Raw genomic sequence first — 21,464 nt, 5'->3', positions numbered from 1 at the left:
GGAGGCGAGAGGACCGATTAAAGGAGCCCGTGCTGCAGTTGTAACGCAGTCCTGAGGGTTTAGCAGGAAAAGTATAGAAACAATATAAGACTTGTTTGCACGTGGAGAGAAAACACTTCCCAGACAAGCGTACGAGAGACCTTTTGATGTGACCCTGTTTACAAGAGTAGTTCAAATGTGTGATCGACATGGGATTATAGTGCAACCGACTGGTCTCCATGGATATGTTATTACTTGTTCTAATATATGACTACTATAATATAGTATCTACCTTGCAGTTGTTGAATTACAGGTGTTTTATTGTTCAAAAATCACGTATTCTTAGTCACAGATCTGTAATTTGGCCTAGTCCCTTGTTTCCTTGGTGATATTTATGTTTAATGCCATATTGTGGAGCAAGGAGGAGACAAGCAGCTGGCGTAATCTACATCAAAATGCATCTTTAAGAATTTGTGCACATTTGTTTCCCCAAAATTCTATTATTTTGAAGAGAAATTACTTGTAGATATTCTTTTTGGAAGAACTTATTTTTGGCTTGTTTTCTTATCATCTCAATAGTTTATTAAAATTGTAAGCAAATATGTTCGTTAATATATGCATTTTTGGTTTGTTTTCCAGTCCTGTGATGTCATATATTTTTTCGATCCAAGAAATCTCCACATTGAGAGTAATATTAAAGCTAAAACCAAACCATATCTGCAAAAAATCCATATCTCCTTCAGTATGAATCAGATATCGCTACGGATGTGTTTGGAAGAGCCGGGACGTACTGCCGTCTTTACTGTGATATATGTTTGATCTGGGTGTGATCCGGCACTAAAGGAGAAATGAAAGAGCGGCGTATGGAGGATACGAGTGATTGTCGAGAGCGAGCGGAGCCGACAGGATTTGATTTAGTACGAAAAAGGTGATTTCTGAACAGATGAGTTGGAGAAGAGGAGACGATGGCGCTGGGACACGTCCAGGGCAATGGAATAAAACGACAAGAAGTGGAGCTAAGTGTTAGAAAAATGTATTCCACATTCCTGTTTGTGACCATTGTTGAATCATTTATCTTTGCTTTTGAGGACTCATAGAAACAGAGGTAAACTAGTATTTCTGTGCAATAGCAACTACAGATTTAACTTTAGCACAAACAAATAAGCATGTTTTGATTATAAGTTAGGAGTAAAAAACACTGTATAGATTTAAAACATGAAGTTATTTTTGCCTATAATGCTGAACCCACATTCCATTATATATATTTACTTTAATGTCAGCAATTATGACAGATGCAACAGAATGTTACTTGATGTTTGTTCATGTCGTTAAATGTTCCCAAAGTTTTATCAGTCTAAAGATATTATGAGACCTGCAATAATAAGATAATAAGTCATACTAAATTCAAAATATGTAATGGCTTTTCTGTTAGACTTTATATAAAAAAAGATGAACAATTTATACTAACATCCAGTCTTCAACAAACATGATCTACAGTTGATTTCAAACTGCGTGGACAACCTTTAGGGTGAGTTTAGGTTCACTGTGTTGAATGATTTTACATGGGTCATTCATAATGTTGAGCTGCACAAAGAAAATAAAAAAACATTAGAAGGAATCATTATGTACTTGTGTAATCATTATGTTTATTGTGGCAGAGGATTTTGGTTTTCTTTCAATCGTGGATCCACATGTTGCACTGCCCATTACAGGCCCTTTATGTCAGATTGTGGTTCTGCTTTGTGAGAAATATTAAAAATGCAAAATATTAACAGCACCTTTGAATTTTTGTATTGGTATACATGTGTAAATACGTTGGTAAAAGGTCGACTTGTTTGTCTGCGTGAAGATGTTTATTTTCCTGGAATGTTCCACAATACGGCAATAAACATATTTATATTGCAATCACCTGTGTTTTAATTGCTAAAAAATATATACATTATATATACAAAATACATTCTTACTATGAGTGGGGCTACCTCCCCACAGAGCTGACCTGTGACTTGTCCATAAGTATATACATTAGTAGATGTGGCATTTGAAGCTCATGCTGTCGATCACATACTCAGTAGGATAGTCCAGTAGGATTCGAAGGACAGCCTGTATTTTACTAAAACAATTAGCATTAGTCGTCAAAAAACACAAGTTATTAATAATCAAGAGGGATTGGCTTGTACAACCTGTTAACAACTTTTATGAACTGTCAAAGCCGCGCTAAATGTCACTGTTGAGTGTGTAAATCTTTTGGTGAAAAACTGGCATCTGAGCTAAAGGCCCAGCAGAGGATGTACTTCCTGCAGCAGCTGAGGAAAGCCAAGCTGACAGAGATGATGGTGCAGTTCTACACGACCATCATTGAGTCCATCCTCACCTCCTCCATCACCGTGTGGTACGCTGGAGCCACAGCCAGGGACAAACAGAGACTACAGCGCATTGTGCCTCTGCTGAGAAGGTGATCGGCTGCAGGCTTCCATCCCTGCAGGACCTGTACGTCTGCAGGACTCTGGGACGAGCAGGTCGGATCACAGCCGACCCTTCCCACCCTGGACATGGACCATTTGAGCCACTCCCCTCAGACAGGAGGCCACTCCCCTCAGACAGGAGGCCACTCCCCTCAGACAGGAGGCTACGGTCCATCCGGACAGAACCTCCCGCCACAAGAACAGGTTCTTCCCTTCTGTCACTGGACACTTCATATTACATTAACTACCTGTCACTTTAATAATCCATGTAAATAATACTTGACCTACTCCTCGTATTTGACTGTTTTGCACTTCCAATTTTGCATTGTGATATTGTTGTATATAAATTATATTATAATATAATTTATTATATTATTATTATTATTATTATTATTATATAAATCACACCATTATTTTTTATTTTATCCTATTTTATTATAGTTATCATACATTGTTTTATGTTACACCTTAACACTGAAGCAAGTGCCTGATATTGCGTGCTTCTGATAAGAATTGAGTGACCACTTCCTTTACACATTCCTGGTGGTGAGAAGACCAAATATGACATAAATATTGTGAAATAAACATTTTCTTATACTTTCATATACTAGTATGGGGATTGGCGTCATGGAGCGTTGGATTTAACGTTACTCCGGTTAACATCGACTAGTCATGTGATCGAATGCACTTGAATGTATACGAACATACTTGTCGTGCACCTTGAAGCCAGATTACGGTCCAGGACTCAAAACGCTCCTGTATTGTCACAAACTCGCTCATTCAAACCGCCTGTGCTGTTATCGCACATTAAAACGCTTTGGGACCCGGCGCGTTGACAGTTGCTAAGGTCACACACGTCCTGTACACACTTTGGCACAGACATGTAGTCCCACAACAAACTGTAAAAGTATACACTGGTCCCGGCTGTGAGGAGGCTGCCCTCATTAGACGTGTTTGGATCGGGCTTCATTATCTCGCGCGGCCTCTTGTAACGGCGCTGACAGGAACACTACAGCTGCTGCTGCCCAGACCCATCATTACACTTTCCACACAGACGACCGGCCGAGGGAGGAGGGTGCTGGGCAGTGGCGCTTCGAGATAGCAGTACTTTTATAGCAAGTGAAGTAAAATAACAACAAGAAGGCAAAAAACACAAGGCTTTTAGAAAGTAGCTGCAACTATAAATGGGCAAAATATTGAGATTTAGGTGGATAATGTAATACTGCTTCACTGGGTCACTTAATAGAGGAAAACCAGAAAAAAGAAAAAACATCAGGTGTTTTTCAAGGACTAGAAGAGGACAAGATGAACAAAAAGGGAAGTGAATGAAGTCAAATAAAAAAACCTCCATTCCATTCAATAAAGGACTTTAATCTACTCTATTCTTGATTTTTTTGCCGTCCTTCACTCCTTCTTTTGTAAAGGAAAGACTTAAAATACTGAAAACCACTTCTACCACTGAAATAACAACACTATAAAAGGTTGAATAAGCAGAACATTGAAGCAGCGATAAATTAGGGGCACCAAAAACACTGCATCAGTTTGATAATATATAAATGATAATGTTTAAACATCGATGATTTGTTTTTAAGTATGATAAAGGTGTTCGAGATAAATGGACGATGACTACAAAGTTAAAGTTACTACTACTGCTACTACAAAGCCGTCTAAAAAGCACATTTACATTTAAGTTTTAGACAGTAGACTCTAGACAGTAGTTAGTAGCGCTTAGACAAATGTTTTTCATCTGTCAAGTGGCAGTTTTGGAAGAAATACATAAAAATTAATCATTTACAAGCAAAGGAACACATTTTTCTGACACTTTAAACATTTAACAAAATAAAGGTGTTTTCATACATTTTAAATAATAATAGATCATCATAAATAAGATGAGCTCTGGCCCTTGTTTACAGTATGGTTGCTAAGTAACATCTGCTCCGCATTTCCAACTAGGAAGTAAAATGATAAACTTCACCAAATTGTCAAATTATGAGAAAAAAAGGCAAGAATTTAAGTCATATAATGAATATAATAATCATGATAAATATATTTTTAGTGAAATTAGAAGTCTAACTTGTCACATACACTTTAAATTACTGAATAAAAGCTTCACGTTGTGTTCTACTAGTATAAACAAATCACAAAATACATCTTCATTCAATTTATCAAACTTTATTGATCCACCTTTTGACAGTTGAAACACATTACTTAAATAAATACTTGCCATAATTCATAGATAAACGATAAACAATCAACAATGATCTGTCCAAAAATACCTGATAAGAGTATTAAGATTCCAACATATCCAAGACGGTCTATAAAGATCCGACATAGAGAGCTTGAAAACACGAAACAAAATACTGTTTATCTACAACGAGGACATGCTACTACGACCACAGCAGTAGCATAAGTGATGGGGCCTGTGCTTATTTCACTCTTGATTGCTTTCGTGTGTAGTTTTGTGCAGTCTTGTTTATCAAGTCATTTGGCAGCAGCATACAAATGTTAAAATCTATTTACCTCTATATATAGTTATTTCATCTCATTTTCTACGCAAATAAGTACTCTAGTATTCTACGGATGTCGGAGGAGAAACTCACCCTTCATGGCTTTCGGACTGTAACAGAAATTTAAAGGTGTGCAGTGGCATAAAGTGTGGATTTGTGTAAGTAAGGCTGTTAATACGGCCTAAAATGCCTGGAATAAATGAGTCTAAACTAGATCAAAATCAAACACAACTTATATCCATTGTTTAGATTGATTGACACGTTCTAATTTGTAGAAATATAGTTGAAAGTAACCAAAGTACTACTCATGCTTGCTCCTTTAAACATGTAATATATGGCTAAGAATAATAAAACATTCATCATTTATTTATTGTACATATTAACAGTAATGGCAGGAGTTTATATGGCCCCAGGTGAGGTATAAATCTATTACAAGGAAAATGTTTAAGTAATAAACCGTTTAACCTAAAAGTTAATGTCACATAAGTAGGTTCTTTAAAGGTGAATAGCGTAACTTTTTGGCTGCGGGCACGCCACCTCCAGGTTACAGGTCAGATCTGCGCTGAGCCGACGCTTTTCAAGGTGTTTTTAAGCAATAAAAAAACACGTAATTCATTAAAGGACACATATTTTGAACTTTTATCCATGTTATAACACGTTCAGCTCATCAAAAACATATCTGGAGTAGTTTTCAGCTTCATTCACGCTTGTTTCACTATTTACTATTCACTGTTTACACGGTTGTCTCACTATGCGCCTCACAAAAACACTCGGTTTCAAATTTCCCAGCTACGTGACGTCAACATTAGAGATCAAAAATCATCGCCAGACTTATTATTTTGAGCATTTCTGCCTCTTTCACATCACCAAAATGACATGGTTATTTATTAGCATTACATGGCAAGCTAGCATGTGTTAATTTCCTCCTCTGCCAGTAGATGGAGTGCTAACACCGAATCCTGATGATGCATTATCTTTGTCTTTTACATGTCGTATTGTAAAACGAGGATACGAGTCAGTGGCAGAAAAGTTACACAGTGCACCTTTAAGTTTTAGGGTGAGCTCCTCCCTCCTGCTGGCATGCCTTAGGTCCAGCCCAGTCATGTATAAAACTCTAAAGAACAGGCACAAAGTAATGTCTCTAAAACTCTAAAACTCTCACTACTTCATGTACAAATCACCCGCGTTTCCCCTGTAACGCTCCGTAGTACTTCATTACTACCACTGGACAGTAAATATCACGTGATTGCGCGGTGTTTAAGGCTGCGGAGAGCGACGCCGTCCACGTTGCTCGGGGCGATCGGGCGCCGATGAGTCACTGCAGTATAAATACAGATGAGTGACAGCGCAGGAATAGACGGCTGTGAGGGAACGCGCGGCCCCCCGAAAACAAGGGACGTGTCGACAAAGGACGATGGTGTGGGATAGAGTCGTCAAGAAGAAGACAAAAGAAAGAGACATCCAGATTTCAGTCGATACTATGTCGTAACTAGATAATCATTTGTATCAATGCTGAAAGAAAAACAGGACAAAATGTGACTTTTTATAATAGTTTTAGAGCTATATCAGAACTACTAAAAGACCACATGGTAATATAAACTAAACTGTTATTATTTTGTGTTGAAAATGATATTGAATTGTCTAAAATATGTCTTTAAAATCGTTGTATCAAAGTATTGCACTAGAATATTGTGTCAAGGAACATTATTTTGAAGATTAAAGTTAAGGTCATGATTAGCAATAGTTTCATTTTGATCAGTGTTTGCTTCATAGTGTGGAAAAATAAACTTTTACTCTTCTGAACAAAGAAGCTTGTATGCGATATCATTGCACGCCCTCTAGTGGTGGAAGAAAGAAACCCAGTCAAACCAATTCAGTTTAACTCTAGAAAACACTGTGACGCGCAGACAAATGTAGAGCTTTTAAATCCACTTCATCTCTGTAATTGATAATGTGTTTATTGACATGTGTTGTACTTGTTTGTCACTTGTTCATATTGCTCTAAACGTCGTCTTGCATATCGCGTTATGTGCACGTTTTAACGCACTAAACTAAGCTAACAACAAATGTAACGACAACTCATCCAAAACAAGTGGTATTAAAGGTGTATTACGCGGGGAAAAGGGCAAAACAAAACGATGGAGCGATTCTGATGATCAAAATAATACCGTTTGTACTTGTAATTTATATAAAAAAAACATTACAATTCCCTTTTTTAGCGCGATTGCTCGAACTCGACGTGGATGATCTAACGTCCAAGAATATTGCACATTTCTCACACAAACTGCAGTTGCTTTAGCGTTATTTGAAGCACACAAGCTAACACGTAATAAACGCCCCTGACTACGGTCGACTGTAGCGCGACCAATCGGAATGTCCGGTCCGGCGTCTCCTCGAAACCGTGACGCTCTGTCGAAGGTCCCGCAAAACGTTCCCTCTGACCATTCGAGAACATGATGAATCCGGCGTAAATGTCCAGGTTTCGGCGGACGCTCACACGTGGGTCTCGATGAAGGAGTGCGTGTGGGCGAGGGACGGCGTGAGGGGCGGCGGCCCGGGGTCGGAGTCGTCGCCGCCGCCGCCCAGCTCGGGACCGTCCGGAGCAAACAGCTGCCCGTAGGCGCCTTTCCACTCCTTAAACTCGGACGACGACAGCTGCGGATTGGTCAGCAGCCGGTCGATCAGCGCCAGCTCGCCCTCCCTGTCCTGAAGGGGGAGAGAGCGGCGGGGGGGGAGGGTCAGGCACGGAACGCCACGGCAACGACAACGACAGGCAAAAAGCAAGACGCACAGTTAAAGAGATACACTGAGTTTAGTGTAGATTGTATTGTAGCTGAGGTCGAACTGAAGACACCGTCGCACTATGTAAGTCTGTCTTACTCATGCAGAGATAACCTGGGTTTTATAGAGATCCGCCACAATTCTAAATTACATAGTTAATGTAAAAAGTTATGGGCGGGGCAACATACTTGTATATTGTATTCAAAGTCACTTAAAAGTATCTACTTACTTCCATAATCTGCTTGTAGTCTGCTACTGCTATTCAAATTCAAAATGGCCGCTTTCGGAAAAATACTTTTAAGGAGACGCATTATGCTTTTGTTCTTCGTATTGAACTATAAAATATGTAGATCATAGTTTTACATTTTGTTCATTGTAAAAGACAATGTTCACCTAAAACGGCTTAATAATAGAACAGGGCCGTTTTAAAAGCATACATGTGTCACTCAAAGTCTTCATTTTGTAAATAATCATGGCCAAGTACAGGGGTGTGGGCGGGGATAGGAGGAGGGTGAAAACAGGAATTTATTGAGCACTCGAGCCTCAGTTGCAGGACGATACAGGAAGTCAAACGTGCAGGAACCAATGCAAATACAACTTTGAGTAAACTAATGACGCGGGAACATCGTAACAAGATAAGATGATATCTCTCCTTTAAGCTAGTAAAATAAAAGAGAGACGACTTTAAAGCAGCTCTCTCTAAAGAGTCTCTCCATGGCCTAGCACCAAAGTACATCTGACATGTTAGTGCCATATGGACCATCTCGGACTCTGAGGATCTCAGAGACCGGCCTCCTGCTGGTGCCAGAGTCAGGACTAAACATGGACCGGCCTCCTGCTGGTGCCAGAGTCAGGACTAAACATGGACCGGCCTCCTGCTGGTGCCAGAGTCAGGACTAAACATGGACCGGCCTCCTGCTGGTGCCAGAGTCAGGACTAAACATGGACCGGCCTCCTGCTGGTGCCAGAGTCAGGACTAAACATGGACCGGCCTCCTGCTGGTGCCAGAGTCAGGACTAAACATGGACCGGCCTCCTGCTGGTGCCAGAGTCAGGACTAAACATGGACCGGCCTCCTGCTGGTGCCAGAGTCAGGACTAAACATGGACCGGCCTCCTGCTGGTGCCAGAGTCAGGACTAAACATGGACCGGCCTCCTGCTGGTGCCAGAGTCAGGACTAAACATGGACCGGCCTCCTGCTGGTGCCAGAGTCAGGACTAAACATGGACCGGCCTCCTGCTGGTGCCAGAGTCAGGACTAAACATGGACCGGCCTCCTGCTGGTGCCAGAGTCAGGACTAAGTGTCTCCCTGAGGTCGTGAGACAGACTCTGCTCTGACTGTGATTAAATCTAGGTTCAAAAGGTTCTGTTCAGCTGTGACTGAGGGAAGTTTACCTGTACTTTATATTTATATATTTTTATGTGATTTATATATTTTAATATTATATATATTGACCTGCAATCTATATTGTATTGTGGTTTTTATGTGTTTTTAAAGCACTTTGAGTTGCAGTTTGTATGACTTGTGCTCTTCTACAAACACATGTTGATTGATTGTTATACTCATTATACATGGGGCACATTGGTGCAATACATTTTCCTGTCACAATCGCCTCTATTTCTGGATAATATATTCATATCCAGCTTTTCCTTCACCAAAATGCTGCAGCTCTGCAGCAAACTGAGAAAAGACGTATAAAATGTGCTGAGAGGAAAAAAGGAAAATCAGAAATCTTGTTCCGCAGGTTTAATTTGCAGAGATTTGCGACATCATTAATATATTACACAACATTTTCACAGTTTAAAAGACTAAACTGACTGAAATGAGTATTTAAAAAATATTGAGTAAAGAATAAAATGTGTGCTATAAACGATACAGATGTACTATGGTACTTTCTTCTGTTTATACTGCAGATATAACCGTGGCGTCTGTCTTCAGCCCTAAACTTAGTGTATTCTTTATGAGACAGGACCACACACACACACGTTACTGCTACACAAACCTCCCTCCACTACAAAGTGTGCGACTGGACGAGCACAAACCACAGAGACACACGGGACAAGAGGACAGAACCGGCACCAGGCCCAAAAACACTCAGGGCCCGACACTGAGTGAAGAAAACGAGGAGACAGAGAAACATGAGCGCACGGAAAGGACGTTCTGTCAGTGTAAATGAGAGAGGACGAGGAACTGAGGCGTGAACCAAGACTGATGAGGCAAAGTAAATGATGTGGTAAAACTTCATTTCTTAACTTACTTTTTACCTGTAGTAGTAGTATTTATTTGGCTCTTGATCCAATACAGATATTTTTAACGTATTGATACCACTATCAAATTACAATTATTACAATATTAGACTTTCTACAATATTATATAACAGGCCGACCTAAAAATAGCCAAATTTTCACTGTCTTGTTCCGTTTCATTGTGTTTATTTTATTTTATCTTATGTTTTTTTTTTTTCCATTTCTGTTTTTATGGATTAAACATGTAAACATAATTAAAAATAATAATAATAAAAAAATAAAAAAACACAAATAAATAAAACACATACACACAAAAATACTAAAAAAAAATACTAAAAAAATAAAAATAATAATTTGTTAAAATATTCTAAATAGATGCTTAATATTATAAACTCCTCCACACTGCAACAGCTTCAGAGCATTTTCACTCTAATTCTTTTGCAAATATATATTCTTAGCTTAAGTATTTGAAAATTTTGTGGATTACTGTGTTAGTGTCAATTTATGTCAGTTTTTGTCTGTTACAATTAAACATTAAAAAGGTAATGGTGTTGTAATCACATGGGCGTACATGACACATAACTTGAAGAGCTCGTTTGTGACTTTATTGACACAGATATCGTTACATAAAGTACAGAGACGTTTGGCGGCGGTGAAACGTCGTACCTTGAGCGTGGAGGTGAGGATCCGGAGGCGGTGCAGGCGCTCGTTCAGCTGAGGGTCGTCCGCTCGCCTCAGAAACGACTGCCTGAACTCCGACTGACCTCTGCCCTCTGACCCCCGGCCCAAAGGACAGACCCCGCCCTGCTCACACGCCCGGAACAGATCGCCCAGGGACGCGCCCTCACTGCCCCCTGCAGGACAAGACCGTGTCACATTATGTCGGAGAAACACGGCATCTACTGCAGAAGTAGTAGTAGTAGTAGTAGTAATAGTAGTAGAAGTAGCAGTAGTAGCAGTAGAAGTAGCAGCAGTAGTAGTAGTAGAAGTAGTAGTAGTAGTAGTAGTAGTAGTAGCAGTAGTAGTAGTAGTAGCAGCAGTAGTAGTAGTAGTAGTAGTAGTAGTAGAAGTAGTAGTAGTAGTAGCAGTAGTAGTAGTAGTAGCAGTAGTAGTAGTAGTAGTAGTAGTAGTAATAGTAGTAGAAGTAGCAGTAGTAGCAGTAGAAGTAGCAGCAGTAGTAGTAGTAGTAGTAGTAGCATTAGTAGTAGTAGTAGCAGTAGTAGTAGTAGTAGTAGTAGTAGCATTAGTAGTAGTAGAAGAAGTAGTAGTAGTAGTAGTAGTAGTAGCAGTAGTAGTAGTAGTAGCAGCAGTAGTAGTAGTAGTAGTAGTAGTAGTAGTAGTAGTAGTAGCAGTAGTAGTAGTAGTAGCAGCAGTAGTAGTAGTAGTAGTAGTAGTAGTAGAAGTAGTAGTAGTAGTAGCAGTAGTAGTAGTAGTAGCAGTAGTAGTAGTAGAAGTAGTAGTAGTAGTAGTAGTAGTAGTAGCAGTAGTAGTAGTAGTAGCAGCAGTAGTAGTAGTAGTAGTAGTAGTAGTAGAAGTAGTAGTAGTAGTAGCAGTAGTAGTAGTAGTAGCAGTAGTAGTAGTAGTAGTAGTAGTAGCATTAGTAGTAGTAGAAGTAGTAGTAGTAGTAGTAGTAGTGGTAGTAGTAGTAGTAGTAGTAGTAGTAGAAGTAGTAGTAGTAGAAGTAGTAGTAATCAATCAAATGTTCTAATTATTTATTCTTTACAACATAAATCTTAAATAACCAAACCTTTTACTCAAGTAAGAGCACGGTTACTTCAAACTAAATATTACTCAAGTAGAAGTAAAAGTGTGTTTCTTCAGAAAAGTACAGTGTCTTCAAAAAGTACTAGTAAATGTAACTAAGTACCTCTACTGCAAATATTAACAATACAATATTAAGACAAGTAATACAATATATATACCGTATATTTATGCATTTATTTGAATAATAGTTTGAAGAATAATATACTCAAGCTATTGTGAAATCCAGTAAATAGTGTATAAGAAGAGTAAGAATATAAGGAGTATGAATGTACAAAGTATTAATAATAGTTTGCAAAAATAAATGCTTAATGCAATTTAATTTGGATACGCCGTAAGATCCTACACGACTTTTCATACAGATATAACAGCAATGCCAACGTAAAGAAAAGTCTATAAAAACATCAAATAAAACAACAAAAAGTGCTGTGTCTATTTTAAATAAAGTTCCGGGCTGGTTTTCCCTCAGCTTACAGTACATTTTCTAACCAATCAGGGGCAAGCGGTAAATCCCGAGGGGTTTTATGTCCCACATTTACAGTGTTTAGCTCTAAAGGAGGTCAACAACTTTTCTAACAGTCTCAATGTCACTCCGCCCACACCAACCAGCTTTAACCAATCATAACACGACAAATATTGCACTGCGTAACTACCTGTTTGTCTCTATGGAGATACTTGTAGTAAGGAAAGTTCTGTAGTATTCGGGATGTAAAAATAACCCAAATATTGTGATCATGTCGTCAAAAGTATGAACATATCAAATCATACACTGCTTTTTTTACATGTACCTTTGGTTTTGTTGCAGCAGCAGCAGCAAATAGAACTACATAGACCATGATCCTTTGCTACATTTCAGTGCAGGTAACATGAAGAAATAACAGTTTTGAAGCTATTTTTTTCTTAATTCTTTGGAATATATGACAATAATGAATGAATAATGAACGCTTGTCAAGGCATTTTTAAAGGAAAAAGTTGTGTTATATCGTACCGTGAAATGAATATCATTATAATATTGTACAGTGGAATTTGCATATCCCTAAACAGCATGTCCTAAAACACATATCTATTAAATTATAGGTGTTTTTTATTGCTCGAATACATGCGTTCTTACTGTGAGTTTGCTCTTTAGATCTGACTCACAACGCGGCCTAGAGGTTTAAAGCTGCGGTACCGGACTTTTGTTGTAAATGAGTACATTTTGTGTTTTTCCCAAGGCGTTTATTACAAAAGCAGCACTTTGTGACAAAATCAGATCACTGTGCGCTGTCTGCATCGAAAAATACATTATCTTATCTCTCGAAAAGCTGAAAGCAGCGTTTTAATCAACTGAGCTTTGACTGTTTACATTGTTTCAGTTTAAATATCAGTCCTCCAGCGTTAATGCTACACTGTAGAACATCAATATCTTCAATTAGACAAACGTTAATGCACATAATTATTCTTTAATTAAAATGTCCTGTTGTATTTCAGCCTTGAGGGCGACCTAAATGTACTTCATTATGTAGTGTTGAAAAAGCCTGTCATTGTGTCAAATCTAATTAAAAGTTCTCTCCTGCTACTTTCAATAGCCGCTAACGCTCCTTCGTTAGCATGTTTTTTGTCCCTGCATAAAGCCTCACTTCCTGTTTGCTCCTTCCACAGCAGCACCTCGCTCTGATTAGCTCATTAGCACAAATACGAGCGCGGCGGCGGCTCGCTAACTACGAGCCGGACTGAAACGAACGCGGGACGAGAAAGATTTATTTCAGTCCCGCTTCTTGACGTCAACATCTTCACCTCGGGAGACCTCGTATTTCCCTCGGGGCCCACGTCACTCAACGCGTATCATCGTTTTCTTCCCACTCCACTCCTGCTGCTGCCGCTTCTGCCGCTTGTATAATCATGTTAAATGTTTTCTCTCGGGCACTTAGTTATGCCGGTGCAAAATGTGCTCCAGAGCGAAGGGGAAGGAAGAAGAGTGTGTTTTACGCATTTAAACTGTAAAAACAATGTCTCTCTGTTTTTCATTTTATTTTGATGAACTGGCGGAGCGAGCGGTTCGGTTTGTGATTGGCAATTTCTAGTTTGGAATACTTCCTCCTTATTTCAATGAGTAACGCTAACGTACTGCAGTATTAGTAGTACTACCGTCATACTCACACCCAATAATGTCATATTCATGTGCATATAACTGATGTAAATAAGAGTGTTTACTTTACAATTATTATTAGTAGTATTATTTTATCTTATGCTAGCTATTTGTATTTTATTTTATCTTTATTTTTTCCTTCCATTCCCTATTAAGATATGAGAGATTCTGTCCATAGGAGTTTTGTTCATAAGAGTATTTGTTTATAAGAGTTCTTCCATTAAGTTATCTGTTCTTTTCTTCTGTATCTACTTGCGTTGCAACATCAGAATTTCCCCATGTGTGGACAAATAAAGGCTATCTTATCTTCTCTTATCTTATTTAAGTAGGTAGCTGCAGGTAGTTGTAGTAGTCCTTGCTCATTGATTTACTAGTATTTCAGATTCATTAAAATTAAATGAAACTTGAATGCAGAATTGGAGTACATGTCGTGTGTAAGAGTTAATTATTAAAAGTGCCGTCTTAAAAAGTCATCTGAGACACACTGTTTACCTTTTGTATAGTAAAACAATCAAAAGCCAAAGTCGTTTTTTACAGCATTCAAAATCACTCCTTTCATCGATAACACCGATGACCGATAATATCCGTTTTTGGGGTTTCGACGTTCTGTTTTACACAAGGTTTTTGAGGTCTTTTTGCGATTCAAATGACACAATATTAGATTTAAATCCGCTGCACTAGCATTAGCATTAGCATCCTGGCCGCTCCCTCTCACCGTTGTGGCTGTGTGGCTCCTCCCTCTGCGGCGGCGCCAGCAGCGAGTGCAGGTTACTGTCCCGGGGCAAGGTGAAGCTGCGGGGTTTCCCTCCCTGCTTCGCCATGGGGACCAGCCGGTGCATCGCCACGGGCAGCGGGACGTTCCTCTGAGCGGGCAGCGTGTAGACCCCGCCGGACAGCATCATCATGGAGCCGCCGCCGCCCCCGCTGCCGAAGCCCAGGCCCAGGCCCAGGCCGGGCTCGGCGAACACGGCGTCCTCTAGAAGACACAACGATTTAGGGAACAGAACGAGCACAATCTCAAGTGTGTCATTGTGCGAACAACAAGAGGCTGTGCGATAACGCGGGGCAATAACTCTTACAAGAACGAAGAGTTAATGGAGTTGCAGAGATGAAACGGCGCCGGTGTTCAAAGTGGCCGTCACGCCGCACTGTTAAAGGTGAGATTTTAATTCGCTCACGTATGGAGACTTATTACTGTCATACTCATCATATTCAGTCATATTCATGTGCAATACTCGTATGCAATAATGTCATATTCATGTGCAATACTCATACGCAATAATGTCATATTCATGTGCAATACTCATACGCAATAATGCCATATTCATGTGCAATACTCATACGCAATAATGTCATATTCATGTGCAATACTCATACGCAATAATGTCATATTCATGTGCAATACTCATACGCAATAATGTCATATTCATGTGCATATAACTGCTGTAAATCAGAGTTTACCACTATGATTAGTATTATTTTGTCTTATGTAAGCTTTATTTAATTTTTATTTTATTTAGCTTTTTATTTTTCATTTTTATTTTTTTCTCTATTCCCTATTAAGAATATGAGAGGTTCTGTCCATAGGAGTTTTGTTTATAAGAGTTTTTTTCTAGAGTGCTATCTGTTCTTTTCTTCTGTATCTACTTGCGTTGCAACACCGTAATTTCCCCATGTGTGGACAAATAAAGTCTTATCTTATCTTATAACATGAGAAGAGCGGTCGTCAAAGGCGTTAAATCGCTTCTTATAAAAGGAAACGTCCTGGACACGAGCGCTTCTGTTTGCTTTCATTTAGTCGTGTCGTGTCCCGCGTTGTTTTTCGACTCTCGCTGTGCATTTTTTAACATTTTAGTGTCACGGTGATCGCCAGGGGAAAAACGCTTTAACTTTACGACGAATCACGTTCACAGTTTTCTGACATCTGATTTTTTTCTATTGGGCGATGCTAAACTCATCTACAAACAACAACAACACTTTTATTTGTTCGTTCACGTGTAATAAAACGCGTTCGATCCGCTTCACGTCGCGCTGCGTTTGCATTTTTTTTACCCAGAGGTCCGGTTTGCAGATAGTGCAGTCCGGCCTCGGTCAAAGGCGTCTCGATCAGGTCCTGCCACGAGCGTCTTTGTGAAGAAGAAGAGCGTCCCGGGGAGCCGGTCTCGCTGCTGCCGCCTGCGGGACTCGAGCGGTACTGCAAGCGAGAGCAGAGGAAACGTTTTATTTCAGAAGATGAAGAACAATCGTCGCTGTTTTGTTGGACATTTGACAAAGTTGCATGAGGATGAAATAGCATGTATACAAAGCATTTAATACATTTCTGGTTGTTAAATGTATTATTCTTTTGCAGCATTTATTAGGCCGCAGTTATTTTATTACTTGGTTTACGGATTTTTAAATGAAATATATTGAACAGGCGGGCGAAATATAAATATAATTTCGAAATATTTTTTCTTCCTTGTTTTGACCGCGCGCAGACTCACGCAGGATTTTGATGAAGAATTGCTTCACGCGCACATATCTTTTGACTTAATACCGCTTTTTATATTTCGTTTAATGCTATTTTGCGTTGTCGGCGGATCTTTATAGAAAAAAAAATATTATAATTTATTTTATTTATATTCTATCTAATCTAAGTGCGGCGGATCCGTAAACCAAGTAATAAAATAACTAAGGCCTTAAGTGTGTCGGTGTAATCCCTCATTCGTCCAGGCGTGTTCCATAGTAGAAAAAGCTTCAGTTGTAGTCATCTGGACTCAGTTTGAAAAAATAGACGTTTCGACTCTCATCCAAGAGTCATTGTCAATAACAGAATTTAGGTCAGGTACTCATCAGGTACTAATCAGGTACTCAGGGTGGTTGAGCCAGGGTCTCACAAAGACAAAGAGGTTTCTAATAGCCCATTAAGATTCTGAATAGGCTAGCTCGGTAGATACAAGGGGGAGTTTCTGTTGAAACAAACAACTCTTTCTACTTCAGGAAGGCTCCTCCCAATGGGCGGGTCTTACCACAGAACAGTATTAATATCGGAGTTCTCGACCTAAATTCTGTTATTGACAATGACTCTTGGATGAGAGTCGAAACGTCTATTTTTTCAAACTGAGTCCAGATGACTACAACTGAAGCTTTTTCTACTAAGGCCTTAAGTAGAAAAAACCTGTACAGGTATTTGAATAAAGCTGACGGGACTGGGCTGGATTTTGTTATAACAGAAAAAAAATAAGTGCTTTTCGCCATAAATCATTTTACAAAAACACGTATTTGTATTTTGTCCAACTCGACACTTGAAAGCAGTTTTGGTCTAAAGACCACACATTTTCACCCGTCGAAAATCAGTGTGTTCAGCTCGAGGAAAGACTGGCACAAAAGAGGCCAATTACCTTTCAGTGCTTTTGACAACAACTGTTATTTTGGTCCGATGCCGCAGCAAATGCTTGGTTCAGGAACAAGGACACAATGAAGTGACCACTGAAGGGAAAGAGGTATCTATGTGAGCTAAAGAAATGAAATAAATCCAACAACAAACGACTGGCCCATTCATTATCTGCTCAATGTCGTTCCATCTCAAATCGCTTTCATTTAGTGGCTCATTATCCGTTCACTTTTCAGTCACGTTTGATGGCAAGTTCTGTTTTAAAGATGGGAAATAGAAGAGCAATTAAGCTAAAACTCCTGTATTCGTGACCGACGATAAAGAGAAATACATGTGTTGCTTTTGCGAAAGAGAAAAGCTCATTTGTGAACTTTACTCATAACTGATCATGCATTTGTGGAACCACGTATTATAAAATCTTAATATTGGCCACAGCAAATATCAGTTATTAGCCACAGACTATATTGGTGCTTCTCATTGGTCTTTCTCTGGGTCGCCCGTGTCGCGGCAGCATCTTCGACAAATAAATTCACAAATTTTCTCTGCAGACGTTCAAACCATCTCAATCTGGACACTTTTTTAAGTCCAAAACACATAAACTGTCTCTGTGATGTGTTCATCCTCTCCAGGGGTGTCCAAACTGTGGCTCGGGGGCTAAATGCAGCCCTCAGACCAATTTTTCCTGCAACTTCCTGCTAAGTTGACCCAAACTACAAAAAGTAGTATTTTTTTACTGCAAAACTGGAAAAATTCAAACATGGGTATGCTATACCAACCTAATATCAATATTCCAAGTCTTATTAAGGGTGTGGAAGCTCATTGAAACCATGTTAAATGCAACATTTCGAATAGTTCACTTCATTGTCAGGTTGTCTGTGGCCCTCTGCCCCGAATAAGTTTCAAAATACGGCACTTGATAAAACAAGTTTGGACACTCCCAAAAACAACCTCAAACTACTTTCATTCTGTGTCTTTTCCTTCTGATAATTACAATTTAAAGATGCACTGTGCTACTTTTCCAGTGGCGCCATCTGCTTGTCACTGAAGGGAATGTTATTATTTTGCCTGGAACGCTCCATAGTACAACATTAAACACATTTAGCTCCAATCAGATCTGCGGAACGGCGACTCCACTGTTTTCCCGAGCTACAAAAACACCTGTAATGGGCTAAATGCTGAATAGAGACATTTAATGCCGCACTGGGGAACATGCGGCTCCACACTGACCTCTACAGTGTCACATCTGTACTGAGCGTCGCTGCTGCTGCCGCTCGGCTTCCTGCTGCTGTGCGTGGTGCCGCCCCCTAAAGGCCCCGGGTGGTACTGCGGCTCGGCGGAGGGCGGGTCCCCGCAGAGGAAGTCCTCCTGTGACGAGCGGGAGCGGGACGTTTCGGTAGAAGACAGGCGCGTGCGGCCCTCCTGGTACGCGCTCATCTGAAACGAGCAAAGTGTCGCGCTAACTGAGACTTTTAATGCATTTTATTGACTTTTAAGAAATTAATTATGACATTTCTTATGTTATTAAGTATTTTTCTTTCTCATTCACCCACTCAAAGTTGTATTGAGAGTAATTCAAGCATGTTTTAGGAATATTTATCTTGTATCAAGACATTTTAGATCATTACTGTGATTTAAAACATCCAAAATATAAAATAAAGTGTCATAGAATATTCTGTAACTATAAAGCTGACAACAAGCACAATATGGCTTATTTAGCTTTCATAACATGGCAACCAAAGTAATCAATGTATAAGTTGATTTGGAAACATAACGGATGATAATATGTGGGAAAAGTACAATGATTGTTTTTAAATTCAGATCAAAAGTCGACTTTGTTAGTGCAATTTAAAGATCATCATCCTTTACGTTTCTAGCTTCTTCTTCTTCTTTTTTTGCCCTGCACAGCTTGTCCCTCCTGGGCTGCTGTAGGCGTCGTGCCATGTGTGCGCTGCGTGAATATGGTTCACAAATACTTCACCTCCAATCTCTTTTTACGAGCTTATTTATGTCGGTTATGTGTAATATCTTTTATGAATTAAACACATTCAAAGCATGATATTTGCATTGCGTTTTCCCGTATCAGTCTTATCCAGCCCTACTTTAAAGTTTAAGCCGTAAATAAAATCAGTCCAACTCATTGTTTCCATTTGACCTTAAAAAGTCAAATTAGACAGTAATTATCTGCAATTCTAGGCTACGGACTGACTTGTGTTCCATTTGTCTGTACTTATTATTATTATTATCGGGGAAAAAACAAGTTTGATGCAGAGAAAACTAGAGCAAACTCGTCAGCGCCACAATTATAGCTTCAATTATGGCACTTTTCTCCCTGTGCGTCCCTGGTGGTTTGATTGGCAGCGGCAGGAACGGTGTGGGAGCGTCTCTGCAGTATGTTATGTTCACGTATGTACTTCAAATGTGCGCGTATTACTCACCGATGGCGGACGGGGGTAGGTGTCGTACGGGGGAGGGGGGCTGTCCTGTTTGGGGCTGGAGGCGGGTTCGTCTTCGTGGTCGCTCTCGCTCCAGTAATCTGCAGGAAAAAGACACGATAAAGCCGGAAAAATACTGCAAGTAAACGTGTGTTACAGGTGTCGAGATGATTGGGTTTAGCGATAATCGTGATGATTTATTTGTCACAATATAATCTTAAAGGCTAAATTTTTTTTTATTTTTAGGACATTTTTGTATTTATTTTTTTCATTTAATTTGTAGTAAACTGACATTTTTTGAGCTAAATTAAGTATTTTTTCAGTGAAATTAAAACAAATTTGACGATTTTAGAAGCAAAGTCAAGTCCTTTCTGCTCAGCCTTTTCTCAAAAAAGTCAACCTAAATGTAAAAGTGCTTTTTTGTCTTGCAGTTTATGTCAAATTGATCATTAATAAAGTTTAATTTCATAAAGCAGGTCACATGTTGAGGGGCGGTAAATGTGTTAAGAGAACGAGAAGGAAAGAACATGTGGGATTTTACTGTCGTGACGTTAATAATCGCGAATAATCGTTAAACAGCGACGTTTACGCTCACAAATGAAGTATGCGTAAATTCAGCCTGGAAGACCTAACTCCTTCCTACATCAAGGCCTCCATGGAAGGACCCCTCTCCCAGCGCCATCATCGCACTCAAGCGGGCGCCCGCCTGTCCGTCTGTGAGAGTCAGATCCCTCCTTCACCATGGACTCTCCCAGGTTTCTGCGCTTATCCCAAAGAGGTTATGCAGTTTTTCCTGGCCAAAGAAGGAGGGTGAAAGGTCAGGGGGCGTCTGTACCATGGCCCTCGCACCTGCTGTGACTCCTCCCCGCTCCCAATCAGCACCAGGTGGTCACATTTAAGCCCTCAGGCAGATGGCTCGGCCGCTCAAACCGTACTGCGACCCACCGCCTCCCCAGCTCCTCCTCTACATTCCCCTCATCCTCTACCTCCTCTTAACATCTACCACCACCAGTCTCCAGGCTCCGGGGGGAGACATCTAATACAAATAGATCACGGAGTGCCCATGATTGCAACGTCTTCCGCCGGGGTCTGAGCGCCAAATAACTCACGAATAAAGCTTGCTAAACAGTCCTTTCTCGTCGTCTCTTTGTCTCTCCAGGGTGAATTAACACTAGACTAAAATTTTAAATCATGACATCGCTAGTAACAGATGACATCACTGTTATGGGTTCACGTTCCTGTTTATAGGCGCCATATTGAGGACTTTAATTTACTTTTGGAACCGTGCATTGCTGTGGCAGTTGTTCAGAAAAGTTCCTCTTCGTGCTCAAACTCTTAATGATCCGATTTGATATTTGTGAATTCAATTGCCAAAAGAAAGAATAATTGAAAGAATCAATGGGGAAAACAGGTCCACAAATAGTTTTATTGATCTAATACCAATGCGTTTTGTTCATTTGTTCAGTTTGAGCTCTTCTGCATCCAACTCTCCCTGACATAAACAACTTTTAAATGCATTCTTCACCACGTGGGACGGGAATACATAAAAAAATTGCGCATTCATAATTTTGAATAGGTTTGTCGTGTTGATTCAGTCGTTATCTGGATTTGTAAAGCACATTAAAGCATTTAGTTTGCTCATAATCGACGTTACCTTGCTCCTGGCGCATCCTCTCTCGCTCGGCATAGCCCACCGCCGCCATATTGAGTCTGCTCAGCCATCTGACACGAAATCAAACGTTTACAACCGTTTACTTTACTGTGCAACATTTTAGCCGTCAATTTACCACAACAG

At 39.9% G+C, this 21,464-nt stretch overlaps 1 protein-coding gene across 1 annotated transcript in view; it reads right to left on the bottom strand.

Annotated features, from left to right (window-relative positions):
- Positions 1-7,432: 7,432 nt before the first annotated feature.
- The window catches only part of cnksr2a (connector enhancer of kinase suppressor of Ras 2a), a 97,323-nt gene continuing 83,291 nt past the window's right edge, over positions 7,433-21,464 (bottom strand). Inside the window, exons 18-24 of the mRNA XM_072445423.1 lie at positions 21,324-21,391; positions 19,673-19,770; positions 18,465-18,671; positions 15,917-16,058; positions 14,580-14,840; positions 10,642-10,829; positions 7,433-7,654 (exon numbers count right to left, since the gene is read on the bottom strand). Of these exons, the coding sequence (XP_072301524.1) occupies positions 7,442-7,654; positions 10,642-10,829; positions 14,580-14,840; positions 15,917-16,058; positions 18,465-18,671; positions 19,673-19,770; positions 21,324-21,391 (1,177 nt within the window). The 3' untranslated portion in view covers positions 7,433-7,441. The remainder of the gene's footprint in view (positions 7,655-10,641; positions 10,830-14,579; positions 14,841-15,916; positions 16,059-18,464; positions 18,672-19,672; positions 19,771-21,323; positions 21,392-21,464) is intronic.

The sequence above is a fragment of the Eucyclogobius newberryi genome, unplaced genomic scaffold (assembly GCF_026437365.1).
Source record: "Eucyclogobius newberryi isolate DKJ021-1_F unplaced genomic scaffold, fEucNew1.0.hap1 SCAF_147, whole genome shotgun sequence".
NCBI classification, from domain to species: Eukaryota; Metazoa; Chordata; class Actinopteri; order Gobiiformes; family Gobiidae; genus Eucyclogobius; species Eucyclogobius newberryi.
This window is presented reverse-complemented; position numbering and strand designations above follow the sequence as displayed.